The sequence below is a fragment of the Megalobrama amblycephala genome, linkage group LG13 (genome assembly GCF_018812025.1).
Source record: "Megalobrama amblycephala isolate DHTTF-2021 linkage group LG13, ASM1881202v1, whole genome shotgun sequence".
Lineage (NCBI taxonomy): Eukaryota > Metazoa > Chordata > Actinopteri > Cypriniformes > Xenocyprididae > Megalobrama > Megalobrama amblycephala.
In genome coordinates, this window is record NC_063056.1 from 106,925 (window position 1) to 134,146 (window position 27,222).

The 27,222-nt window shown below is 39.3% G+C and overlaps 1 protein-coding gene across 1 annotated transcript; it reads left to right on the forward strand.

The window, feature by feature from the left end:
- Positions 1 to 174: 174 nt before the first annotated feature.
- mboat1 (membrane bound O-acyltransferase domain containing 1) lies at positions 175 to 24,667 on the forward strand. Its single transcript, XM_048153338.1, has 13 exons — positions 175 to 729; positions 3,934 to 4,079; positions 6,666 to 6,743; positions 7,633 to 7,728; positions 8,965 to 9,020; positions 9,139 to 9,193; positions 9,792 to 9,984; positions 11,984 to 12,176; positions 13,193 to 13,296; positions 13,387 to 13,451; positions 14,853 to 14,985; positions 18,360 to 18,511; positions 23,863 to 24,667. Exons 1-13 carry the CDS (start codon positions 634 to 636, stop codon positions 23,987 to 23,989), a joined length of 1,494 nt encoding a protein of 497 aa, XP_048009295.1. The 5' UTR covers positions 175 to 633; the 3' UTR covers positions 23,990 to 24,667.
- Positions 24,668 to 27,222: the final 2,555 nt, after the last annotated feature.

Consider the following 27,222-nt stretch of genomic DNA (forward strand, 5'->3'; position numbering starts at 1 on the left):
TATGATTAAATTAGGCCTACCTTTATGATTACCTTTAAAAAAAACAAAAAAAAAAAAAAAAACACAGATGCTCACAGATGTTAGTCTGAGCCCTGATTATGGGTATTCTCTAGTGTTAAGCGTACATCAGTTGTACACTCGTTGTTGCGGTGCATTATGGGAATGAATGAGTGCACTCAATGGGCCACTCTGGTTTTGGACCACACTACAAATGGCTGGCCCATGAAATAGTGCCGGCGATTTCGGACACAGCCATTGATTGGCTGTTAATTATATGTATCCATTGCGCATGAGTGTGAATCACGCGAGATCTGTATGATGTGGTCGGTGGCCGTCTGGACCTCATTCACTGCTGCCGTCTGCTCTCGAGTCTCCACTGCTTTCAGTGCGAGGCGTTCAGCATCTCAAGCGAGGCTGTTGTGTAATGCGAGATTCCCACACACTGCGGTGAGATCAGTCCTCACGCCCTCTGACAGCTCCAGCAGCCCCGCCTCGCTCTCACACTTCACTCCGGTGTCCGCGAGGCTTCCTTCAGCATGCTGAACTTCTGATACATCAAACACTTTCACCCGTGATGTTTGGCGACGCGACGTCGATAACAGTGAGGTGATACAGGGATCTACACCATGCAGGATGGACGAACAGGAGAAGACAGACGTCGCGTTTAAAACCACTGGATGCGCCTGGTTGGGTCCCGTCAGCGATCAGGTCGGCGTTCCTCTGGATCAGGTAACTTAAGCCGCTCAAACTTTACAACACAGTTTGATTTTGATTTGCTCTTGGCTTACGATGTAAACAATCATTAAAGTGGTCTTTGTCCAGACCAGTAACAAGTAGATAAAACTTTTGTCACATTGCAGCAGTAACTCAGACACGATATTCACTCTGAGAACTGGTTTCACGAGTTTCTGTTCCTCCAACACCAGTATCACCTTCTGGAGGGTTTCTTGAGCAACAGTCGCCTTTGTCCTGCTCACTGCGAGAACCACAAACATCATTATTATGAAGCTTTCAATAGAACTGATGATGACTTATTGAATTTCACATCATAATGCAATATCTTTCTGTAAAGCTGCTTTGAAACAATGTAGAGTATAGCTACAGCTTCTGTACAGCATTCAACTGACTTGACATTTCAGTTCAGTTTGATTTAATTCACTTATTTAGCACCATTAAAACAACAGACTGTTGACCGATGTGCCTTACAACAATAACATTAAGATACATCATATCAGATATCAAATATAAGTGTCTCTTTATAGAAGATGTTAAAAGAGACAAATAATATTTAATTGGGCAGAAATGCATCTTTAATGATCTTTAAATATTTTGGAGAATACAGATTTCTTTGCAAACTGAGGTTAAACTTTGTTTAATTATATGGAAATTAATCTAGACACTATCAAACAATCTGCCAGATTTCTCAATTTGGGAATAAATGAATGAATGAATACAAACTGAAATAAAAGAATGATAATAATATGAGAGAAAGAAGAAAATCACAAACAAACACAATAGAGAGCTAGTACTTTCGGTGCTTGGACACCTAATAAACACACAAACAAGGACATACAGCAATTAATCAAAGCTCTGGATGTTCAGGAGTATCGGTTAGTATTGGTTGTTATTATTAGTTAGTATTGGTTAGGCTGGTTCAGGCAGTATTTTTGCATTGGGTAACCAGAGACAGCGGTATCCAGTATTTAAAGGGATACTTCCACCCAAAAATGGATGTTCTCTCATCATTTACTCACCCTCAGGCCATTCCAGATGTATATGACTTTCTTTCTTCAGATGAACACAAATGAAGGCTTTTTTAAGAATAATAACCCATCTCTGTTGACGTCAGGCGTGAACTTACGCATGTGTGTGTGACAGCTGGCACAAACGATTCGTTTATTGTGTCTTGCAAAAGTGTTAATTTCTTGTCATGCTGCCGTCTAGTGTTGGGCGGTACGGCCGAACATCTGTGTCATGGTATTTTATACGAATCTGGCAGTATTTTTGTTCTTTTTTATGACTGGACCTTTAAATATGATTTATATCGGCTTATTTTACTGTCAGGAGTTCATAGAATATAAAACTTTGTAATGTCACATACAAATTTACTTTAAAAAATAGTGGTAATCAAATCAATTTATAAAAACTAACAATGTACTTAAACCTTTTAAAATGTAATCAAATTAAAATGTAATAATTCCGTTTTATTTGGTTTAAATTAAAATGTGCAAACTTGTTATTCCTTAAAATTGTTTTATAATTATTATTTTGATTATTACTTTAATAAGTAATTCTACTGTGCACTAGTAAAACATTTTTACTATAGTTAGTCTGAACTTTTATTTTGTCGGGTTGTAATGAAGACCTTTGAGATTCTGTGGGTTTTAATAAAATGTATTATTATTATTATTATTACTTGAATAAGTACAGTCTACTGTGCAATAGTGATATATTTCTGTTATAATTTCTTCAAGTTAAACCAGACTTTTATTTTGACGGCTTGTTGTGAAGACCTTTGAGATTCTGTGTAGGTGTTCACCCCATGTCGTCATTACAAAGTGTTCACGTCCTCGTATAACTCATAATTAAACTTGTAAATCGGGAATTTTCTGAGAGCTCTTGCTTGTACCACCTGATCACTTTTGGTGTTGATAATGTTGCCATAGAAACACGCAATTTGAGCTCAGAGAAGAACGTCACATGTTGTCGTCTCTAAATTATGGTAGTTATTGCATAAACGCAGCATATGATATGATGATGTTTTTATCAAAGCAAATGGTGAAATGCTGCTGAAGTGACTCTGCAGATGGAGATCATGTGCTCATGTAGTGACGCTTTCATTCATCCTCGTAGCTGGAGGGCGCCCTCGAGCAGAAAGTCTACAAGTGAGACTCATAAGTCATAAAGGCTGTTTCTCAATTCCAAGAACGCAGAGAACGAACTTGCGTTCTCGTGGAGTCCGGTCAGGTGACCTTGAAAGAACGAATGAAGGAACCCCATGGCTCCACCCTCCCAACACCATTCCAACGATTTGCACCTTCCATAAAAAACAAAACATAACATTAAGGAAAACATTTAATAATTATTGAAAAATTGCACAAAATCAAGTATGTAAACAAACATACACTGTATATTAAACAGCATATTAATCAGCTACATGTAAATCAGACAAGGCATTGCCACATACCGTTTTAAACGCTTTTGAAACTATTCTATATATTTAAAGCTGTAAACGAGACGTGAACACTTAGTTAGGATGGGGCTTTCCTCTGATGCTTCTCTTCCTACAGTAGCACCTGCCTTGTGTTTCTCCAAAAATGAGTTGAGTGAACCTGTCATGATTGTTTGTACCATTAATATAAAACTCTCCAGCATAAACAAACAGATTCTCATAATCTACACACCCAAATCACAATGCTGTCTGTCTGTGACTTCAGCTGCACTATTACAGCATAAAGAAATGCATTTATTTGATGTTTTTGTTGTCTCGTCTGTTTTTGCTTCGTCATTATGCGGTGTGGAGTGTAGATTGATGTGGAAAAGAGGAATTTAAAGCAGTTTAGCGTAAGACAAAAAATCTGAAGGGGTCTGAACACTTTGACAGGGTGCTGAAGCAGTGAAGAGACGCTAAGAGCAGCAGAAGACAAAGTGAGACCTGGACGTACTGGCCCGGTTTCACAGACGGGGCTTAGACTGACCCAGGATTAGGCCTTGGTTCAATTAGGGCATTTAAGTAGCTTTTATAAACGTGTCTTAGAAAAATATGTGCATCTTGAGACAAAACAATGACTGACATATTTTAAGGTATGCAAGTTTCTCTCAGTTAAAAAAGCTCAAACCTGCATTTTAGCCTGAGACTAGCTTAAGCCTTGTTTGTGAAACCGGAGGACTGTGTTTTAGTTCATATGATCTATTTTGTTTCTCATTCCTCAGGTGAATTTCATTGCCTGCCAGGTTTTTGGACTAGCGCTTGCATTCTGGTTTCGCCTCTTTCTCAGTCCGCAGCGTTTCACCGCTGAGGTTCGACATGCTGTCGCTGTCGTCTTTGGAGCTTCAATCGTCATGTTTTGCTTTGGCTGGTAAGTGCCTTTTCTGTTGGAAAATGTGTCATTTTATGATATGTTAATCAATGCGTTGCATTTTCACAGTTAACTTTGTTTGCACAAACACCCTAAAAATGACTGTGATGTGCTTAAGATATGTGCAGTGACCGGGAGGGGACGTGTTCGGTTCACGACATATTCATTTGTGGGAAGGTGATAATAGTAGTGGCCACAAGATAGGGGTGTAACGGTACACGTATTTGTACCGAACCGTTTCGGTACAGGGCTTTCGGTACGGTGCACGTGTGTACCGAAGCATTACATTGCAAGCAATATTCACCACCAATAACCGCAATAAGCTCTGCGTTTTGTTACTTTCGATAAGAAACAAAGTGTCATCCTTCAAATTCTGTCCATGAAATCATGAAGTTTAAACAGAAAATGCCATTTTGACGTGCTTTGATGTGGGGTGACAGATCACTGTACAGGCGCCTCAGTTCAACCGGCAGCGCGACCGCGGAGCGCAAGTGAATGTGTTCATCTCTTCCTCCTTAATACTAGTTACAGAATAAACATGAAAGAACATCTGAAGGTATGTTGCAAGATTCAGTACAACTTACTGAAACGGTCATATCTCATGTAATCGCTCATTCAGTGTTTCAACGGTGGAAAGACATCAATGAAAGCTTCCGTATTCAACAATATGTCATGATGCATTTACCTCAGAAAAGCCATTCAGTGTTCACAGCTTGTTGAAATGAACTCTTTCGCTTAATATATACACTGTATTAGCCAATATATTCATTATTTTACTTAACCTTTTAGTGATATCCTGATTAGGCTATTTAATGTATGTTTAAATAAATCTGATGTTAAAATAACAGCCACTGTGTAGAAATGATTATATTTCAACAACGAATTGGAGTAAAAACATTTAGAAGTTAATGCAAAAACTGCCTTAGGTGCAGCTTACAGGTTTGCATACAATTTGTTATTTGAGTGTTGATTATTTTATCTAAAAATAAAAAGCAATTGAATTTAGGCTAATAGTTTGGGCTTCTTTCAAGTTAGGGCTCCCTACATAGTTTATAGCATTAGCAGAGATCATTTTTTTTTATCCTTAAGAAACTTTTAGTTTTAATTTAATTTAATATATTTAAAGACAAAAACACAATTTGTTCAGTAAACCTCTGTTTAATAATAAAAAAAAGCAATTTTATGTTTAGTTTTCTCTCCACCTGCTGTACCGAAAACTGTACCGAACCGTGACTTCAAAACCGAGGTACGTACCGAACCGTGAGTTTTGTGTACCGTTACACCCCTACCACAAGATAATTTTGTCAAGGGAACAACATTTTTTCTTGTGTTTACATATATATATATATATATAAAAACAGTGCCCGGCCAATAAAAAAACTTGCTGTTTGGATTTTAAATACTTAAGAGTCTATGAATAGATCATTATTACAGTGATTATTATTTTTCTAGCATGTTATATGTGTTTGACAACAGATCTTTTAACCCTAAAAGATGGAGTGTGTAGCGCTTCATTTCTTAAACATGTTTTAAGATGTTTCATGGCCATATTCCAGGATATCAGGCTGAAACTGTGAAAGAATGGTTGTGAGGGAGCATGAAGAATCATTTTCACACAAGAATTGGCATCTCTGAGTCCAGACCTTAAAGGGGGGGGGGGATCACACACAGTTTCTGCCAATCTCATGTTAATCTAGAGTATCTATGGAGTAGTACACAATTTTACACAACTTTCACAGTTTTAATGCTGATGAATATTGGCATTGTCATCCTGGAATATGGTCATGATGTTTCTTCCTACATGGTTGTTTAAGAAGTGAAAAGCTACACACTCCATCTTTAAGGGTTAAAAGAACCGTTGTCAAACATATAACATGCTAGAAACATTAGAATCAATGTAATAATGATCTATTCACAGATTCTTAAGTATTTGCCTATTAAAATCCAAACAGTGACTTTTTTTTGGCCAGGCAGTGTATAATATCTTACGTACAGCACCTGTTTTGTAAATACTGTAAAGTTGAATGCTGTCTTTAGGCAACATTGTGCATTTCTTAAAGGGTTAGTTCACCCAAAAATGAAATTTCTGTCATTAATTACTCTCCCTCGTGTCGTTCCACACCCGTAAGACCTTTGTTCATCTTCAGAACACAAATTAAGATATTTTTGATGAAATCTGAGTAGTAAAAACATTGTTTATAGTCAACATGACTACCGTGGTTCGACTATTATCCCGTTCCCACAGGTTAATATGACGTTCCCATGAATTAATATCTTGTGGTCATGACAAAACTAAGTGAACCGAACATGTCCCCTCCTGGTCACTGTAGACATGAGATGGTAATACAAGAGTACCTTCACATATACCATGGATCATTCAGATCAGTATGTTTGTACATCCAGCCATCTGTATTAATTTTCCCATTTACGCTAGATAAATCACCTAGAAAAAGACAAAGATTTAAAGCTACAAACACCAAACTCGGGTCAGACTTCAGACCGACCGCTTCATCCATTTGTCTGTCTGTCTATTTTTGATCTGAAATGTTTGTTCTCTGATCAGACGGCATGTTCTCGCTGTGACAGGTATGCTGTGCATGTCTTCATCCTGGTCTTGTCTTGTTATGGCATTATGATCACAGCCAGTGTCCACAATCTTCACAGGTGAGCAGCGTCTCCGTTTTCTGCCCAGACGTGTTTTTATCGGGGGAGAAACCACAATCCTGGACGAAAAATGAAACCACATACTGGAAATAATTATTTTCAACTCTAATATATATATATATATATATATATATATATATATATATATATATATATATATATATATATATATATATATATATATATATATATATATATATATATGTATATTGTTGGGACTAAACCACAGTCTTCCCCAATGCTTGTCCAACATAATTCAGAGTAGTGTGCTTTTGTTTTTTGCTGTTTGTTTGTTTGTTTGTTTGTTTGGATCTTGCAAAATACTTGTCTTGTAAACTAGGATAAAGAAGGTGAAAGCACTGAAGCCGTCCATCTGTGAATGACCTGTGCGGTTCAGAGTTATGCTTTAAGTGTTTCCGATCATAATTCCAGCATTATGTCTAGGGATGACCCCATCGAGTGTTTTGAGCCGCCAGTCCGATCCGATACTTGTATTTTCCTAGTTCTTGTTGCAACTTCAGGTACATTAAAGTTATTAAATGTCTACAGGGACGTACAGAGAGTTTCTCAGGAGCTCAAATGTAAAATAGGGGCATCTGTCACTACAGAGTAATTCCAATATAACAATTACTTCACTAATCACATTTATAGGTATAAAACTAACACTGCAAAACTAGCAGTTTTTTCTGAATTTACTAAAAAAATGCTTAATGAGCCATGAGATCGGCTCGAGACATCCTTATAATTATGACATTAATGAAGTCCATGAATGATGAATCGGTGGTCACAGCACTAATGGTGTAAATTAACTGATCTTTTATCAGTCTGTAGAAGTGGATCAGTTCAGAAGAGTTTTGCAGAACTGAATTCATGTGTGTTCTCATTACAGATATACTCTGATCGCTTCGCTCGGATACCTCACGCTGTGCCAAGTGAGCAGAGTCTTCATATTCGACTATGGCGTCCTGTCCACAGATTTCTCAGGGTGAGGGCATTTCAATGATGTTTTCTGTCATTTTAATCATGAACGATGCACTTTAATTCAGTGTGAGTAGCGAAGGAAAGATGGACGTTTACAGCTTTTCTTCTGTGTGAATGTTCTCACATGTTAACATGGCGCTCAAAATACACATTGCTTGGCATCTAGTGTGAAACAGCGTCATAATGCTCTGATTTCTGTCATGTGGCCACTCCCCGAGGCTTGACTTTCTTATCTACCAGTTTAGTCAGTTTTCCTTCGCTGAGGTTTTTGTACACACCCTTGGATAAACAAGAGCAGAGATAACATGCTGTCGGGCTGCCGATGCCTCCGTCACGTCTCTTTCTCCCTTTAAATGTAATCGTAACAAAGTGCCTTGTGTGGATGAGGAGGAGGCTGACGTTCAACGACAAAATAAAATGCAAACAGAAAAAAAAACGGCAGCATATGAACATAAAAGAACCAGCAGCATCTGTTTCTCTCCGCTCCACTTCTGATGAACACATGCATCAACCATCATATGATTTATTAAACTGATGTTTAAGTCACTCTTTTGTACATTTGTTTTATTGAAGTATCGCTAAAAAGTTACTGGAGCTCTGCATTAGCCGTTCCTCTGAATCACACAGAACTGAACTGAGGTCAGCTGACAAACAGTGTCACATTTAGAGGTTGAGCTATCTAACAAACAAACAAAATCAACACAGAGACTTGGCAATATTATTTATTTTTCATTATAACACAGCGGATCATACAGAAGTGTAATTCTGCACATGTGGCTGTAACAGTTTCCTCTGGAGATAAACAGCCGCAAACGAACAACACTTGTTACACACGCAGGGATGACGTTTGCACTGCCGAAATTTAAGGGCGCAGGTTTGATTTTAACGTTGCTGGGGACAGAAAACGCTGTGCTCGTCCTGCACATGTTGAGTTGTCTCGTGCCTGTGGAGCAAAAGCCAATTCACCAACAAATCACTTGTTTTAATGGTTTGTTTTCACTCACCCGTGTAGTGAATCCGTCACTGAAAGAACTGAATCAGCATCAGTCTTTCTCTTCCAAAGCTTGTGTGACTGACCTGCGCTGGACACTGTACTCGAGTGTGTACGCTGACTGAAGGAAAACGAACCGCTCTGCTAATGCAGCAGGACATTAGTCATGTTCAAACACTGTTTCTCTTAATGATAAATGTGGGGTCTTTCTTCATTAGTTTCATTTAGTTTGTCTTCTCTTATTTTCAGCCCTTTGATGATGATAACACAGAAGGTCACGACTCTCGCCTTTCAGGTGCATGACGGTGAGAAATCATTGATGCAATTTTGTTTGCTGCAAATTGTCGTGTCACTGACATCTTAGAAAAGAATTCGATTGATGATTTCAGAAAATGTGACTTATTGTCTTTCCCTTTTTTTCAGGTATGAGTCGAAAGCCAGAGGAACTTAAAGAGGATCAGAGGCGTCTGGCAGTACAGTATGAGTTTTAATCCTCAGCAGAATCCACAACATCTTACAGGGCAAAATCTCTTGTAAAATCTTGCAGATATTTGGTGCTTACTCATGCCAGCTGTCAGAAAATCCCGGACACAAAGACAGAGCCTTGAGAAATCATCAGTCTGCACTCCTCACCCCATAATGACAACAAAAAAACTATTTGTGATGAGTTTAATAATTTATTAAAGTGAAAAAAGACGACTGTTTGGCAGCGATTACAGCCTATTTGGACATGATGCAAATGAAAAAAAAAAAAAAACTTTTGCAAGCCGCTGTAACCCTTGACCTTTAGTTACCTACATTTGAACTTTATTAACAAATTAAACTTGAAATATAAATTTAAACAATATCAGCTTTGGCAATGGTTTAAAATAATAAAAACAGGAAACAAAGACAAAAATGAATGCAGATGTGAACCAAAGAGCATCCTACTTTCATTGTTGTGGAAATAACAGCTTCGCCCCACAGAAGCAGACCATGTTTATGACTGAAACAGTGATTAGTCAGTGTAAAAACAAGCTTTTTTCAGGGAACGTTCCTCTTGCTTAGATAAGTCATATATTTCTCTATTTCTGCAGCTCTAGGCCGTCACTGTTGGAGTACCTGAGCTACAATATCAACTTCCTGAGTGTGTTGGTGGGCCCCTGCTGTATCTATAAAGACTACATCGAGTTTATAAAGGGCCAGCATGTGCGGCACAGGCTGAAAAGAGTTAAAGACAGCGGCTCGCAGCAGAACGGCTGGAATAAAGTGCCCGAGCCGTCGCCTGTGGTGAGACACAGACGGATTCATCCTCATACTGCTGTAGAAATAAAGCCATTCACACACAAACAGAAGAAGAGCAGTCAGTTCATTAAGAACAGCATGAATTAGGCTTTTGTGTGTGTTCAGGGCAGGAATACTTCATCCAACAATGAAATTCTGCCATCATTAACACCATCATGCCATTAAAACTCTTGATTTCCTTTCTTCTGTGAAACAAAAACTTTTAGGGATGCACGATATATCGGCCACCATATTGGTGTCGCCCGATATACATGTTCATTTTTAATGTTATCGTTATCACCCAGATAAGAAAATTTGGCCAATATATTAAAGCTAATAATGATTATTTCCTTCAGCTGAGACGCTTCAGATGTGCACCGTGCTTCATGATGGTTTTGAAACGCTTCAAAAAGGAAAATACAGAGGGCAAGCCTGTCATATAAGATACATTAAATTATCCTGAGAACATTATAATGTGCGCTTGGGATGTGGCTTTTAATGGAGAAACTTTGTTTTTGATAAAAAAATGTTGATTTAGATTTATCGGCCAATATATCAGCTATTGGATTTCAAATATAAAGAATTATCAGTTATCAGTACAGATTGGTTATCATAGTTATGGTAACACTTTACTTGAAGGGGTGTGCATAAGACTGACATGACACCTTCATAATCTTGACATGACACGTGTCATGAATATGAAGGAGGATTTATGAATGTTTATGACAACTGTCATTAAGTGTCATTCGCTCAATTATGTCATTTTTAATGCAAAGATGACATTGTTTGAGATGTCTTTGTTACGACAACTTGACATAAACCAACACATCATAACCTGTCAGTGTCTTTGTCATGACAACTTGACATTATTTAGCTTTATGGGTTAACATTACATTAAACTGTCATGTGGTTGGTTTTGACATGAGGCCATTATAATAGTGTCATAAATATGTATCTTGAGCTCAAGTACAGTGGTACAAATTGAACTTGTCATTAAAATGTCATTAAGTGACAATACTCTGTTTTTTTTTTTTCTTAAGTTTCCTCCAACAGAAGGTCAGATTATAGACAAATTTCGTAAAAAAGATGACACTGTTATAAAATAATGGTAACACTTTATTTTAGGGTCTTTTAACTAGTTGCTTATTACTATTAGCATTCATATGGCTAAAATATTGGCTATTTATTAGTACTTATAAAGCAGATATTAATGATCTTATTCTACATTCTTAATCCTACCCAATACCTAAACCTAACAATTAACTATAATAAGCAGTAAATTAAGAGTTTATTGAGGGAAAAGTCATAGTTAATCGTTTATATATGTGTTCCCTATACTGAAGTGTTACCAAAATAATGTCATGTAATGTTAACCCATAAAGCTAAGTAGTTTAAGTTTGATAATTAATCTGCTATGTCATGTTTATGACAGGTTATGATGTATTGGTTTATGTCAAGTTGTCGTAACAACAATGTCATCTTTGCATTAAAAATGACATAATTGAGCGAATGACACTTAATGACAGTTGTCATAAACATTCATAAAACCTCCTTCATATTCATGACACGCGTCATGTCAAGATTATGAAGGTGTCATGTCAGTCTTATGCACACCCCTTCAAGTAAAGTGTTACCATAGTGATCATATTGGTGCATCCCTAAAAACTTTTGTAGTACTTTTACTACACTTTTTTTTGTCATATGTAAAGCTTGACAGTCTCATTGTATGGAAATGAGCAGCCTTTACATTCTGCTAAACTCCTTTACTATTCCAGTGAAGCAAGAAAGACTTGACTATATGATGACAGAATATTCATTGCTAGGTGTAATATTCATTCACATGTGTGCTTTGTTTAATTTGTGGCATGTTTATTTGGATCAAATAATCAATGCTTAGAAGGTTTAGGGTGATTAAGCTATTAAACTACAACATCACCAGGTTTCTCAGGAAACTTCTTGAGTGTTAATTTGTCTACTGAGATGAATTCCTGCTGTTCTTCTACAGAGGACTGTGATTAACAAGCTTCTTGTGTGCGTCTGCTGTCTGCTCTGGTTCTTCATCATCACCAAAGCGTTCCCCGTAACGTACAATGTGGACCCGCATTTCGTCAGCGAGGCCTCTTTCGTTACCAGATTGGCCTATGCTTTAATTTCCGTCCAGGCAGCCAGACCCAAGTTCTACTTTGCATGGACCCTCGGTAAGCAGACGGGCACAGAAGCCTGAGACCGTGTGATTGGCTGAAAGGAGAACGTGTTATGAAAGACATACTGATATTTCTTGTCATGCATTGTTGGCAGAAAAACGTACCTCTGTTCCAGAATATTAAAACTCACTGGCAGATGACAGGGTTCCTATAGTCCTAGAGAACAATGCCAGGGGATTTTAAATGTATGGATTTCAGGCTTTGAAAGTCATGTAAAAAAAGATGAAGCCTGTAATTTCTGCATCACTAGAATTACAAAACGAATGTCATTGGTTCAATCCAAACTCATGGCTTGTTTGGCTGGTTTGGATGTTCAAACAGAGAGTGTTTAACATATTAAGCTGGGATCAGATAAAGTACTCTTACCATCAAAACAAATGCCCTTCATCTTTAAAACATCATGGAAATGTTGTTTATCAATGGTCTGTTTCAGCTAGATGTTGTTTGTGAGTGATTGTGTAGAGCACACCTGACTCTCAAGCTTGATGACATCAGTTTGTACATTAAAGTTTAAGGATAATCATTTAAATCTGAAAAAATTGGTCTTGTGCTTACAAATCTACTACAGAACAATTGGAAAGTCGTGGAAATGTGTTAGTGTGGGTGTCCTTGCACATGATTGGGTGTCACTGAAGCACCTGTTGTTGTTGAATTCGGCCTTCAGTCAGTAAGCCGGTCACCTTCGGCGGTTTCAGAGCGAAGCCCGCCAGAACATAAACTGTTGAACAGACTGAACTGGGATGATATTTATGGAATAACTTTACCCCATGGATGTTTGGGATACTCATTTGCTTTAGAAAGTGTAATTCTGTGCAACTTCAGTAATAATATGAATTAAAAAAAACAGACGGCTACGCTTTCTTGTTTTAGTGGTTTCATAAGTTTACGTGAAGGCCAGAAAAATGCTTGGTTGCGCTTGAGCGATGTGGCTTTGTGTTGTGGGGATCCTTACACATGATCTAGAAGGACTAGCGCTGTGTAGTAAATGTATGTTTTGTTTTCGTTTGCAGCGGATGCGGTCCATAATGCAGCGGGGTTTGGAGTCAGTGGTGTGAACGAGAGGGGAGAAGTGTCCTGGGACCTCATCTCCAATGTTCACATCTGGGAAATTGAGGTTTGTTCACTTCTTTTGTATTCAGTCCTGCATTTTCTAATGCCACAGAAGGGCTGTGGATCTCATTCCATGAATTTTCTCTGTCTGCAGACGGCGACAAGTTTTAAATCATTTATTGACAACTGGAATATACAGACTGCTTTTTGGCTAAAAAGGTGAGTTTTAAATGTTATATTTATATATTAGTCAACTGATCAAGAAAATGTTATTGGAAAGTTCTGAACCAGTGCGAATAATGACCCCAAACCAGTCAAGACAAGCAAGGATTTCTCCGCTGTAAGCGTATCCGGCGGGAATGAGTGTAGCTCAGATGATGAGGAGCTGTTCAGGATTGATGCTCTGTGAACCTGTGGACCGTCAGAGCAATGCATGGCTGATGCTTTCTCTCCAATTCCTGCTTATGTGAAGCTCACCGAAATAACAACAGAAGCACTGTGTGAACATAAGCTTTTGTTACGGACTGAACTGTGATGTAATTTATTGAATAACTTTACCACATGAATGTTTGGGAGATATTTGGGGAAGCCGAGGTGAAGATGAAGCCTCCATTCTCCCGGTGTAATGTCCGAAGGGAAGAGTAGTTCAGGAGAGGAGATCCAGTGTGCCACACCTTCACACCTGACAGTAATGGCAGTGAACGGGAAACAAGAAGTCTGAGCTGAAGAAAGTGTCTCCATCCACATCCATCCATCATAAACTCACTCCACACGGCTCTGAGGGTTAATAAAGGCCTTCTGAAGAGAAGCGATGCGTTTGTGTAAAGAAATATCCATATTTAACAAGTTATGAAGTAAAATATCTAGCTTCCGTCAGACCGCCTTCTGTATTCAAATGATGAAGAAAGCGTAACTGATGTCGTAAGCTGAATAGGGAAGGTGTAGCGTAAGCGTTTTGAACTGCGAGAGTTTTCTCAGAGTTTTGAACAACTTGTCAAATATGGACTTTGCAGGTCCTGTGTCTGAGAGAGTAACGCAGCATTTTTGTGTTTTTTGTCAGTGACGGTAACGGCATTGTAACGGGAGCAAAAGTAATTAGTTTGATTAATCGTTACTGAAAAAAGCAACACGATCACATGAGAATGCGTATCAATAGTACGAGTTTGTAATCTCGTAGAATATATACGTCAAAATGAGTTTTGGCGTGCTTATGGTACGCAGTTTTTTCGCGTGCATATGATACGCACTTTATGGCGTGTATATGATACACTCTTGGGTAGGATGGGGGTTTCGTATGTATAATACGCCATAAAGTGCGTGTCATATGCACGCGAAAAACTGCGTTCCATAAGCACGCCAAAACTCAAAACTCATACTATTGATACGCATTTTCGTGTGATCGGGCTCGAAAAAAGTAATGCTGTTAGTAATGCCATTTATTTATAACGCCATTATTCCCATCGCTGCTAATAAGCAGTTAAAAATGAGAATCGTTCCTCATACTAAAGTGTGACCAAAACTGCTATACAGTATATAGGTATTTTTAAATTCTCATGTATATATATTAGCATATATCTGTTCATTGCCGTTTCTCACATCCTTTCATCTGTTGTGCTCCAGCATATGTTATGATCGAGCGCCGTTTCACCGCATGCCACTCACATTTGTGCTGTCGGCCATCTGGCATGGAGTGTACCCAGGATACTACTTCACATTCATCACCGCTATACCCATCACCTTAGCAGCTCGCACTGTGAGTCTCTCTCACACACACACACACACACACACACACTCCATCTCTCCTGTACAGACACTGCAGGTTTACCTGCATCACTGTTATGTCATTCACATCTAACCTGTGCTGTTGTTCTGGTTGAACTGCATTCTCTGTCACATGCTGCAGAAACACTGCAGATCTCACTCTGTCTGAAACCTAAAGCTGCTGCTTTTCCACCTCGGTTAGTCAATAATTATTTTTATATTATTTTAATATTCAAATATTTAATTCAACAATTAAATTAACTTAATATTAACTTAATATTCAGCAGTATTACTGATCTGCCTGCACTGACACTGTATGTGAGCTGAGCTGGATGATGACATCACTGTCTTCTCCAGAGCTGCTGTATAGATAAATTAACTAAAATAATAACATTATTGCAACAGAAATGAATCAACACTGAACTTTCTTAAGGTGGACAATGACACTATTCTCTTCTAGAGCCGCTGTACAGCCAAAACAAACTTTGTTGCATTATTTTCCTGTTATCACTGTAAAGCTGCTTTGACACAATCTGTATTGTAAAAAGCGCTATATAAATAAAGGCGACTTGACTTAACAGGTAGCGGTTTTTGTGTTAAAGCAACAATGGTATATATATGTGCGACCCGATCTGGCGAAATGAGTCGGAAGTCGCAACGTTCTATTTTAAGATATGGGCCGATAATGTGGAAAAACAATGAAAAAATCGATTTTTTTTTTTTTTTTTCAGCTAATTTCAAAGAACAGACTTTCAAAAATAATCTCCCAAAGTTTCGTAGTCCAGATAATTGAGTAAAGGTATTTAAATGGCTATTAAATTTGACATGGTTTTACTAAATTAGCTGTAAATGAACTTCTCAACTCCTCTCGTCACTTATGAGCATTTCCCAGTATCCCCTGAAACGTCATTATCTCTGCTCTACAAATATGGTGTTACACGTTGTATAGAACCAATCAAAAAGCTTAGAAATGTAAACACACTGACCTAAACGCTGATTTTTAACAATGGGAAGCCCCGTTTCGACTGACAGGCACGCGATCGGTCCAGCCATCCTCCTGTCAGACTAGCGCGCCTTATAAAAAAAAACTCCCAGTTGCGTGTCTCTCTTTAAAAGCCAATAAAAATTGAATCCATATAGGTAGCACAAAAATTCTTTTTGCATACAAAACCAAAGACTTTAAACTTTCATATCAAGCCTCCAACATGCTTCTGTTGTGTTGTTTTCACCCTCTAATGAGTCTGAGTAATATGCGTTTACAACAAAAATAGCACAGCAGCTAACTGAATACAAGTATGTATTTCATGTGCTCATAACTTCATGAAAAATGCACAGATCATAAAAATCGCACATCAATATTTAAAGCAGATTCTCAAGATTAAAATGAATCCAAAATCAATATAATATATTGTGTTGATCACAAGATATTACTCACGAAATGATTTAACATACTTGGCTAAAAACATGTCTCTCATCTCTCCGGGATGCAGTGTGTATCCAATATCCATGTTAGTTTTCCAACGTGGAATAACACAAAATAGATATCATTTTAAAGCTTAGAATCTCATCTTTTTAATGCATCTAACCATTTTGAAAAACTCCTAACGAGTGCTGAGAAGCACCTCTAAACCGGAGTTTACCGCCCGTTGGCGCCACCTGGCTGCGGAAAAATTTGCGGAAAACAATTTTTCAAACTATTCTTTATAATATCACCACGAAATTTAAACCAGATGCAGCTCACATATAGGAGAGCATCACCAAAAAAGTTTTTTTAGCGATCTTATTGTGTTCCTGAGTTATTCCATGTCAAATAAAAAAAGAAAAAATATTTTTAAAAAATGATATATATATTTTGTCTATTATCAGCTGTTTCTCAGCAAGAAAATGTCCAAATGTAATGTAATTTCTATTTTCTTAAAATTTAAAATGTTTTCTATCAAATGATACCTACCTTTTGACTCTCCTTGCTAGAGTTTTGGAGTTATGAGTCTTTACTTTTGTGTGTGTCGCTCAGAAAAAAAAAAAGAACTCTAAAAAAGCCTTCAGGTCTTAAAGGGTTAATTCAAATAAATACTTTAAAATAATGTGAGCTTCAGCCTGGTTTAATAGCATTTATATATATATATATAAATGTCTTTGGCCAAATTAAGCTGTAAAATAAATAGTTTATCCCTTTAAATGCAATGGATTTTGAAAGATATCAACAGAAAACGGGCAAAAAACTTTAAAAGCGATTTTCTCAGGTTTTTAATTTGAAAAAGAGGGCAGACGACCATAATTAAAATGGATATATCTTTAAAACCATTCAAGGTATGACTTTGACTAGGATATCATTTTAAAGCTTATTGTCTCATCTTTCCATTGATACCAAAATCTCAATTTTGAAATTTGGGTCACTGTGACTCATTTTGCTGGATCAGGTCACATATATATATATATATATATATATATATATATATATATAAATAATATATTTACCTTGAAATATCAGTTTCAAAATCATTCTGTACGGTGACTTATAAGGCAAAACCTTATCTGTTCTGGGAGTATGGAGGTTTAGTCAGCGGGTAAGAAACTCAAAAGGGCGGATTGCTTTACGGCAGTGTCACACCAACATATCTTTAGCATGGCAGAGGTTAAGAGACCAAAGCGAACATAAGCTGCGATACAATGGGGGAAAAACTGTTCCGTAGTGTTTCGTTGCGATATATCGTCACTTGTTAACAGCAGCTTGTTACTGGAAAAGCTGCATTATTTCAAAAAGTAGTTAGGCCCTGTTTCCACCTGCTATTACAAGTAGTCAGTGAACACGGGGTGCAAAAAGTTCCACATATGGAAGGAAAAAACACGTAACTGCACTGCATTTATACTGGAAAACTATCTTTCCTGAATGTGTCTCGGACAGAAGTGAATGACAGCTTTACTCGCTGCCCACTCCCCTAACACACACTCATTATGAGAGGTGCACCTGAACAAAAGCTTCCCCTTTCCCACATGCCTCTCCCATGAAACTGATGTAGGGTGTGGCAGAATAAGAGGAGAGTTTCTCCACAAAATCTGATTAGATGCTTTTAAGACATGTTAAAACAAGGTGTTGCCTTTCTGAAATCTGACCAGATAAATCATCAAAATAAAAAGGATTTTACACAACAATTGGATTTGCTTTGTTGTCTTCTTACCAGTTTATTTTGCCTGCAAGGGATTTTTTTTTTTTTTTTTTGAACAAAAAGTGTCTTTTTCCATTTCTCCTCACAACACACACACAGTATGAGTCACACATTGATATAAATGACTTTATTGCCCATCATTCTCAGCCACACCTGCCACTCACTCACTATTGCTTTTGTCTTGGTTTGATGTGATCAGGTGCGCAGAAACTTCCGGGAGTATTTCTCGTCTTCTCGCCAGCTCAAGATCTGCTATGATGTTGTGACCTGGGCTGCCACACAGATGACTATCTGCTACACCGTGATGCCCTTCCTTCTGCTGGCCGTCGAGCCCACCATGCAGTATTACAGGTACAGGCTCAGTTATGTGATTTGTGTAGTCACACATTTGGCATAAAGTCTGGTCCATGTTTCAGCTTGTTCTGGTCAAGAACTGACCATGAAGAAGGGAAGGTGTTATCTAGCCAACATATACAATTATTTTTTGTTTTTATGCAAGTTTTAGGGTTGGGTAAATCTAAAAATTGTACCACAATAAGACTGTGGCATACAACAAAGTTATTTGAAAAATTGTACAATAGTCCCCATAAACGATTCTACAGACGACACGAGGACATGTTTGTACACTTTGTGTTCTGCATTTCCATCAGTTGGCATAGTATTTAAAATAAATAAATGAATGCTTTGTTTATAATGAGGAGGACATTTTAAACTATGAACCTTGCATGTATTCAGGATTTTTTTAATGGTACAAAGACATCTTATATGTAAAAAACATCTAGGAAAATTTGATTTCTCATGTCATGAACTCTTTCATTTAAAGCTCCAAGATAAAACTCCTTGTTAACTTTTACATAAAATACATTTACATTTAATCATTTAGCAGGCACTTTTATCCAAAGCGACTTACAAATGAGGAGAACAACAGCAATCAAACCAACAATATGCAAGTGCTGTGAGTAGTCCCAGTTAGTCTAGCACAGTAGGTGTAGCAAGGTGGGATTTTATATTAAAAAAGACACTGTTGCTGCAGCATTCTGGATCAGTTGCAGAGGTTTGACAGTGCATGCTGGAACGCCAGCCAAGAGAGCATTACAATAGTCCAGTCTGGATAGAACAAGAGCTTGGACAAGGACTTGTGTGGAATGCTCCGATAGGAAGGGCCTGATCCTCCTAATGTTGTGTAAGGCAAATCTGCTGGACCGGGCAGATATATCAATGTGAAGTTTAACTGATCATCAGTCACAACTCCAAGGTTCCTGGCTGTCCTGGATGGAGTTATGGTTGAGGAACCGAACTGAATGGAGAACTTGTGACGAAGTGTTGGGTCGGCTGAGACCACAACCATTTCTGTCTTTGCATGGTTGAGTTGAAGGTGGTGGTCCTTCAGCCAGCAATGATTGAAATGTCTGTCAGGCAGGCTGCGATGCGAGCAGCAACCGTCGGATCATCTGGCTGGAATGAGGGGTAGAGTTGTGTGATATCGGCGTAGCAGTGATAGGAAAAACCATGTGTCTAAATGACAGATCCTAGTGATGACATGTAAATGGAGAAGCATTAAGCCCTGAGGCACCCCAGTTGTTCGATTTTGCAACCTCACCCCTCCACGACACCCTGAAGGACCTACCTGAGAGGTGAAACTTGAACCACTGGAGTGCGGTTCTTGATATGCCCTTCGACATGAGGGTTGACAGAAGGATCTGGTGGTTAACTGTGTCAAAAGCAGCAGACAGATCCAGCAAGATGAGTACTGAAGATTTGAAAGCTGCTCTTGTCAGTCTCAGAGCTTCAATAACCGAGAGCAGGGCAGTCTCCGTTGAGTGGCCACTTTTGAAACCAGACTGGTTGTTGTCCAGGAGGTTGTTCTGTGAAATAAATATAGAGACTTGGTTATGCATAGCTTGGTTAAGTGTCTTAGCGATGAATGGAAGAAGAGATGTAGTTTTCTAAAAGGCCTGGATTTAGAGTGGGTTTCTAAGCAGTGGGTTATCTGAGCCTGTTTAAATGCTGCGGGAAAGATACCAGTGTGAAGAGAGTGTTGATGATATGAGTGAGTGCAGGAAAACTGAAGAAGAAATGGCTTGAAGGAGATGAGTTTGGAGACTTCTGTCTCTGAGATTGCAGAGAAGGAGGGGAGAATGTGTGTGTTTGCTGTTAAGATGTAGTGTGAAAATGCCCATTGATGGTCGTTTTATTTATGAAGAATATGGCAAAATCAGCAGTTGTTAGGGTTGATGAAGGAGGGGGAGAAGGACTATAAAGTGTGGAAAAGGTTTTGGAAAGTGTGCAAGAGACAGAAGAATTGATCATTTTGTTGTGGTAGTATGTCATTTCAGCAGAACATCAGATAGCCAGGGGCTGGCCTGGATGAAAGCGGGCAAAAGTTGTCTAAACGAGACTTTAGAATGGAGAAGAGAGATAGTATGTAGTGAGGAGAATTGATCTGTGGAGGAGTGTGTGTGTGTGTGTGTGTGTGTGTGTGTGTGTGTGTGTGTGTGTGTGTGTGTGTGTGTGTGTGTGTGTGTGTGTGTCAGGAGCCAGGTGAAGTTAAGAGACAGGAGGAAGCAGGGCTCCGAACCAGTTCAAGGAATGAAAAAAAAACTGGAAACAAATGAAATTTTAACAGGAACATAAACAAAAACAAAACATTCTGAACAAAACCCGACAGTCTAAAGATCACGAGGTCATGAGGTTTAGTCACAAGTTCTTAGTAGAAAGTTCAATTCAAGCTCTGATATAAAAAAAACAACAATAATAATATAATTATTATTAACTGTTTTTTTTTCTAATCAAGCCATTTTCAGAATGATAATGTTACAGAAGGAACGCATGAACAGAAACGTTAAAATACTGATTCTGCTCTGAGTGAATGATGGTATGGTCAGTCAGTGGAGAGGGCTGCAGGTGTGTCAGTGTCCTCGGGTCTGATCCGGCTCTCTCTGATCCGGCTCTCTCTCATTGTCCTCGGGTCTGATCCGGCTCTCTCTCAGTGTCCTCGGGTCTGATCCGGCTCTCTCTGTGTCCTCGGGTCTGATCCGGCTCTCTCTCAGTGTCCTCGGGTCTGATCCGGCTCTCAGTGTCCTCGGGTCTGAGCCGGCTCTCTCTCAGTGTCCTCGGGTCTGATCCGGCTCTCTCTGATCCGGCTCTCTCTCAGTGTCCTCGGGTCTGATCCGGCTCTCTCTGATCTGGCTCTCTCTCAGTGTCCTTGGGTCTGATCCGGCTCTCTCTCAGTGTCCTTGGGTCTGATCTGGCTCTCTCTGAGTGTCCTCGGGTCTGATCCGGCTCTCTCTGTGTCCTCGGGTCTGATCCGGCTCTCTCTCAGTGTCCTCGGGTCTGATCCGGCTCTCTCTCAGTGTCCTCGGGTCTGATCCGGCTCTCTCTGATCCGGCTCTCTCTCAGTGTCCTCGGGTCTGATCCGGCTCTCTCTGATCCGGCTCTCTCTCATTGTCCTCGGGTCTGATCCGGCTCTCTCTCAGTGTCCTCGGGTCTGATCCGGCTCTCTCTGATCCGGCTCTCTCTCATTGTCCTCGGGTCTGATCCGGCTCTCTCTCAGTGTCCTCGGGTCTGATCCGGCTCTCTCTCAGTGTCCTCGGGTCTGATCCGGCTCTCTCTGTGTCCTCGGGTCTGATCCGGCTCTCTCTCAGTGTCCTCGGGTCTGATCCGGCTCTCTCTCAGTGTCCTCGGGTCTGATCCGGCTCTCTCTCAGTGTCCTCGGGTCTGATCCGGCTCTCTCTCAGTGTCCTCGGGTCTGATCCGGCTCTCTCTGATCCGGCTCTCTCTCAGTGTCCTCGGGTCTGATCTGGCTCTCTCTCAGTGTCCTCGGGTCTGATCCGGCTCTCTCTGTGTCCTCGGGTCTGATCCGGCTCTCTCTCAGTGTCCTCGGGTCTGATCCGGCACTCTCTGATCCGGCTCTCTCTCATTGTCCTCTCTCTCTCAGGTCCTCGTCTGATCCGGCTCTCTCTCAGTGTCCTCGGGTCTGATCCGGCTCTCTCTGTGTCCTCGGGTCTGATCCGGCTCTCTCTCAGTGTCCTCGGGTCTGATCCGGCTCTCTCTCAGTGTCCTCGGGTCTGATCCGGCTCTCTCTCAGTGTCCTCGGGTCTGATCCGGCTCTCTCTGATCCGGCTCTCTCTCAGTGTCCTCGGGTCTGATCTGGCTCTCTCTCAGTGTCCTCGGGTCTGATCCGGCTCTCTCTGTGTCCTCGGGTCTGATCCGGCTCTCTCTCAGTGTCCTCGGGTCTGATCCGGCTCTCTCTCAGTGTCCTCGGGTCTGATCCGGCTCTCTCTGATCCGGCTCTCTCTCAGTGTCCTCGGGTCTGATCCGGCTCTCTCTCAGTGTCCTCGGGTCTGATCCGGCTCTCTCTCAGTGTCCACGGGTCTGATCCGGCTCTCTCTGATCCGGCTCTCTCTCAGTGTCCACGGGTCTGATCCGGCTCTCTCTCAGTGTCCTCGGGTCTGATCTGGCTCTCTCTCAGTGTCCTCGGGTCTGACGGCTCTCTCTCAGTCTGGGTCTGATCCGGCTCTCTCTGATCCGGCTCTCTCTCCGGCTCTCTCTCAGTGTCCTCGGGTCTGACGGCTCTCTCTCAGTCTGATCCTCTCTCTCAGGCTCTCTCTCAGTGTCCTCGGGTCTGATCCGGCTCTCTCTCAGTGTCCTCGGGTCTGATCCGGCTCTCTCTCAGTGTCCTCGGGTCTGATCCGGCTCTCTCTCAGTGTCCTCGGGTCTGACGGCTCTCTCTCAGTCTGATCCGGCTCTCTCTGATCCGGCTCTCTCTCAGTGTCCTCGGGTCTGATCCGGCTCTCTCTCAGGGCCATGAGGTTCAGACCAGTTACTAGTTGAATGACTAGTAATAGATATAATGAAGTCTGCTTGGTTTACAGCAGACTGGCAATACCAGAAACCAAGAGACCACGAGAACAACGCGACTTCAGACAGTAAACAAAACAATGTTTCCAAGCAATGAAGACTACACTAAAATCACATGAGAAAAGAAACAAACACACACTTACACACTGCTGTCCACTTCTGCTGTTTTACTGCTTCTGTTATAAAAGCTTCATTCAGTGAAGGTTTACGATTCTTATATTTGCGTTGGCTTCTCCATGAATTGTTTTCATCATTGAATCATTGTTTTCCTGTTTATCCCTGTGAAGCTGCTTTGAAAGATCTGTATTGTACCTCAATCTAGTACATTATGAAGCAGTTAGGCAATAATAACAACATATAACGTCCAGGGTTTAAATCCCAGATTAAAACAAATCCCAGATTACAAAAAAAAAGTCAAGTAACTTATTCTTTATTAATCTGATATCCATGTTTTTTTGTTGTTGTTATTGTTTTTCCTCTTGCTATTATTTGTACAATATGTCTATATTATATGTTATATAGTGCTTAAATAAGTGACTAGTTGCTTTTATGCTGTAAGGTGTGTTTGAGTGCTGTGAAAGACACTAGTAAATAAAAATGTATTATTATTATTATTATTATTATTACATATTACTAGTTGTCAAAACTCTGAATACCTTACCACAAACCTCACAAACTTTGTCACAATACAAAAAAAAATAAGTTAATAGTACTAAAATTAGGTCTCATTTTATTTTGCCATGTTTATTTTAGTGTGTAATGTGACTATCTTATAAAGTGTCGTTGGGTGTTGTTGTTTGTGCTGTTAATGTTCATGTCTTGGTTTCTTCTGTGTCCCTCAGATCGATGTACTTTCATGTGCATATCATCAGCATTCTGACCGTGATCCTCCTGTCCAGAAAACCCTGCGGCTTCAAGCCTGAAAGCCTGAAAACACGGCATTCCAACAATAATGTGAAGGAGGACTGAATCCGTGTGTGTGTGTGTGTGTGTGTGTGTGTGTGTGTGTGTGTGTGTGTGAGAGAGAGAGAGAGAGAGCAGAGGCACTGACAGACAAAGACTACTTTGTGTGAACAAAATAAAAGCTGGTCTGGGTCTTCTCTTGCTCAGGCCAGTGCTGAGCCGTACACACACACACACACACACACACACACACACACACACACACACACACACACACACACACACACACACACACACACACACACACACACTAGAGACGCACTCTATTCAAACTAAACTCAGCTGGAGAGAAATGAGGGAACAGTCGGAGTAGTGCTGTACTATGAGGCAAATATGTGACATCTTTACTAAGTAAATAAATGCTGCCCATTTTAATGGTCTTTTAAAATAGTTTAACAAATTTTTCTAATTTATTTTGGATATAACTGCATGATCACTTGATACTGATGCCAAGAGAGAATTATTTGATCTGATGTTTCATACTAATGTGTAAATTATAATGTTTTTAATAATAGCTTAGTTTTGTGGTGTTACGATGTTCATTTTCAGTGAAATGACAGTGTGGTAAATACATAATGGCTATGAATGAGTGAAAAAACTGCTGCAAATATTAACTGAAGAATAGTCACATTAGAATGACATGTTGTGGAAGGTGATGTCTAAATAAACAGGTTTTTGAATGAATTGAATGTGTACACTGCCTATATTTATTAAATATATTTACTAACTAGAGTTTCTGGCAATGAGAATATCTTCTGACTGACCTCTCTGACGCCGGCCTACAGAAGAGCCGCGGCTCCGCTCCGTCTCAGAGAGGCACAAAGTCATTCCAGAACGTTTCTGTTCATTGTTCGTTGCTGGTGGAATGATCTTCCCAACCCTCTCCAGACAGCCAAAGTTCAAGAAACTGCTGAAAACTCATCTCTCCCGTGTCCTGCTGACTCGTACTAATAAAAAAAAGGTCTTTATGTAAAGTAATTTAGCTCAAAAGGGAAATATGTGTAAATAATTATAATTAGTTACAATCAGTTATAAATATTTATATCAGCTGCCAGAAGTAACTGTGGAAGAATTAAAGGGATAGTTCACCCAAAAATGTCATCATTTTTGTAATCATTTACTCGCCCTCAAGTTGTTTCAAACCTGTATGAAGTTCTTCTGCTGAACACAAAGGAAGATGTTTTGAAGAATGTTTGTAACTAAACAGTTGATGAGCCCCATTGACTTTCATCTGTTTTTTTGTTTTTTGTTTTTTTTCCCATACTATGGAAGTCAGTAGGGCCTAGATTTCAATCATTATAAATCACCTTGTACGACGTGGATCTAATAAATGTAGGTATGACATATATGTAGACTGTATGATCATGAGGCCTATTGAAGGACCTGTTCTTGCATTGTAAAAAGTGCTATATGGTGACTTGAGTTTGTATAGAAGAATAAAACATCAGCATGCGCTAGTGGTAATCAATCGCAGGAGGAAGGAAAGAGGAATATGGATGTGGATAGGGAAAAGAGACCAACATGGTATGCCAATTTTGCAAATGGTGCTTTTTGTATGTTTTATTTTATTTCAGATAATGTTCATTTTAGTTATGAAAATCTTAAGTTTTAGTTTTAGTTGGCCATCATAATGCTGTTTTGTTCATTACAGTACTGTAGAATGCTTTATTGTGCTGACAGACGTTCATTCATCTCAGTGACTGCACTGGGTCATTATTACACTTCTCTAACAGATCACTAGCTCCCTTCACACGCACACCTTTTCTTTTAATCTGAATGAAAACAATCTTTTTTGTTTAATTTATTTTTAAAGGCAGATCTAAGCTTGTTTCCTCCAAGTAAATTAAAAAAAAAAGATAATTGGAGATATAAGTTTGCGATTCTGAGAAAATTCAGAACTGCAAGTTTATCACTCGCAATTACAACTTCATATCTTGCGATTCTGACAAGAATGTTTTTTTATTTCATGGTGGAAATGAGCTTCCATCGATCTGAATGCAAGCATGCTGGGACGGGTTTGAGCTGACGTTTATTAGAGAAGTCTGGCATACGTCACCAGAGAAAAAGATTTGTTTTGGTTTTTTTGTTCATTTTTTATTAAAAAAATAAACGCATGGATAAATAAATTAAAATAAGATCAATAACGTGTATTTTTCATTTCATGCTGAATTTAAGTCTGTGTCAGGTGTGGGTGTTTGGAGGCACAAACAGAAAAGTCTTTAATAGTCACTCCAAAAACCAAACATGTAGGAGATTAGAGAATCGAGTATTAACATTAGCATTAGCATATTAGCATTAGCATAAGCTATAGATGATACCGGACAAAGGAACAGAATGAAATTCAGGTCTTAAAGACAAGGAGCGAACACAGGGAACTAGATGAACAGAATCTAATGATCAGTCGTTAACCATTACAACTCCAAACATATCTGTACAAATAGGGCACAATGTACTATATTAATTTAACAGAATTTTTCCGTATTTATTTATTTATTTATTTACAGGTGTTTTACCTGTATTTAGAATTTTGCACTTCATTGAGTTGTTTTACGGTTAATGGAAATTTCCATAAAATCACTGGATAATGTCCAGCTAATGAGCTGCCAGTACTTTTTCCGTTATTTTACAGATTTATTTTTTACAGTGTACAGTTGAGTGAGTAACCAAGGAAACTAATATGAACAGGCAAACTAAAACAGAACATACATTTTCTTGTTTTTCAACCATTCTGAGGGAAATGTGCTTGTATGTTTCGGGTCTTTGTCTTGCTGAATGACCCGACTGTGCCTGATTATTTACATACCAGAAAACCCCAGCATACCAAGACACACGGTTTAAAACACTCAGTATTTCAGCTCATGTGTTTGGCCATGGTGAATTAATTGTACACTTACAGTTTTTCACAATTGCTATGACACTAAACCCCATTCTCTGAGCGTAAACCTATTCATTGAATAAATCACTCTTTCTGCAAAACCTTTAACAGTTCAGGCACAGTTAGACAATATTTGAAAATCTCATGCACTCTTTTTGCAAAACATTCTTGCTCACTAAAGCACACGTCACGTGTTTTGCAACTTGTGTTGTAAAACAGTAAACATGAGTGTCATAAGTTAAACACAACTACAGCACAGTTTACACACAACGACTCTAAAGAGTTTCTAATGGTGTGATCAAACCAACTGTACGTAATAATGCAGTCAGAGAGCACAGGTGACACAGGAGCACTGAATGATGAC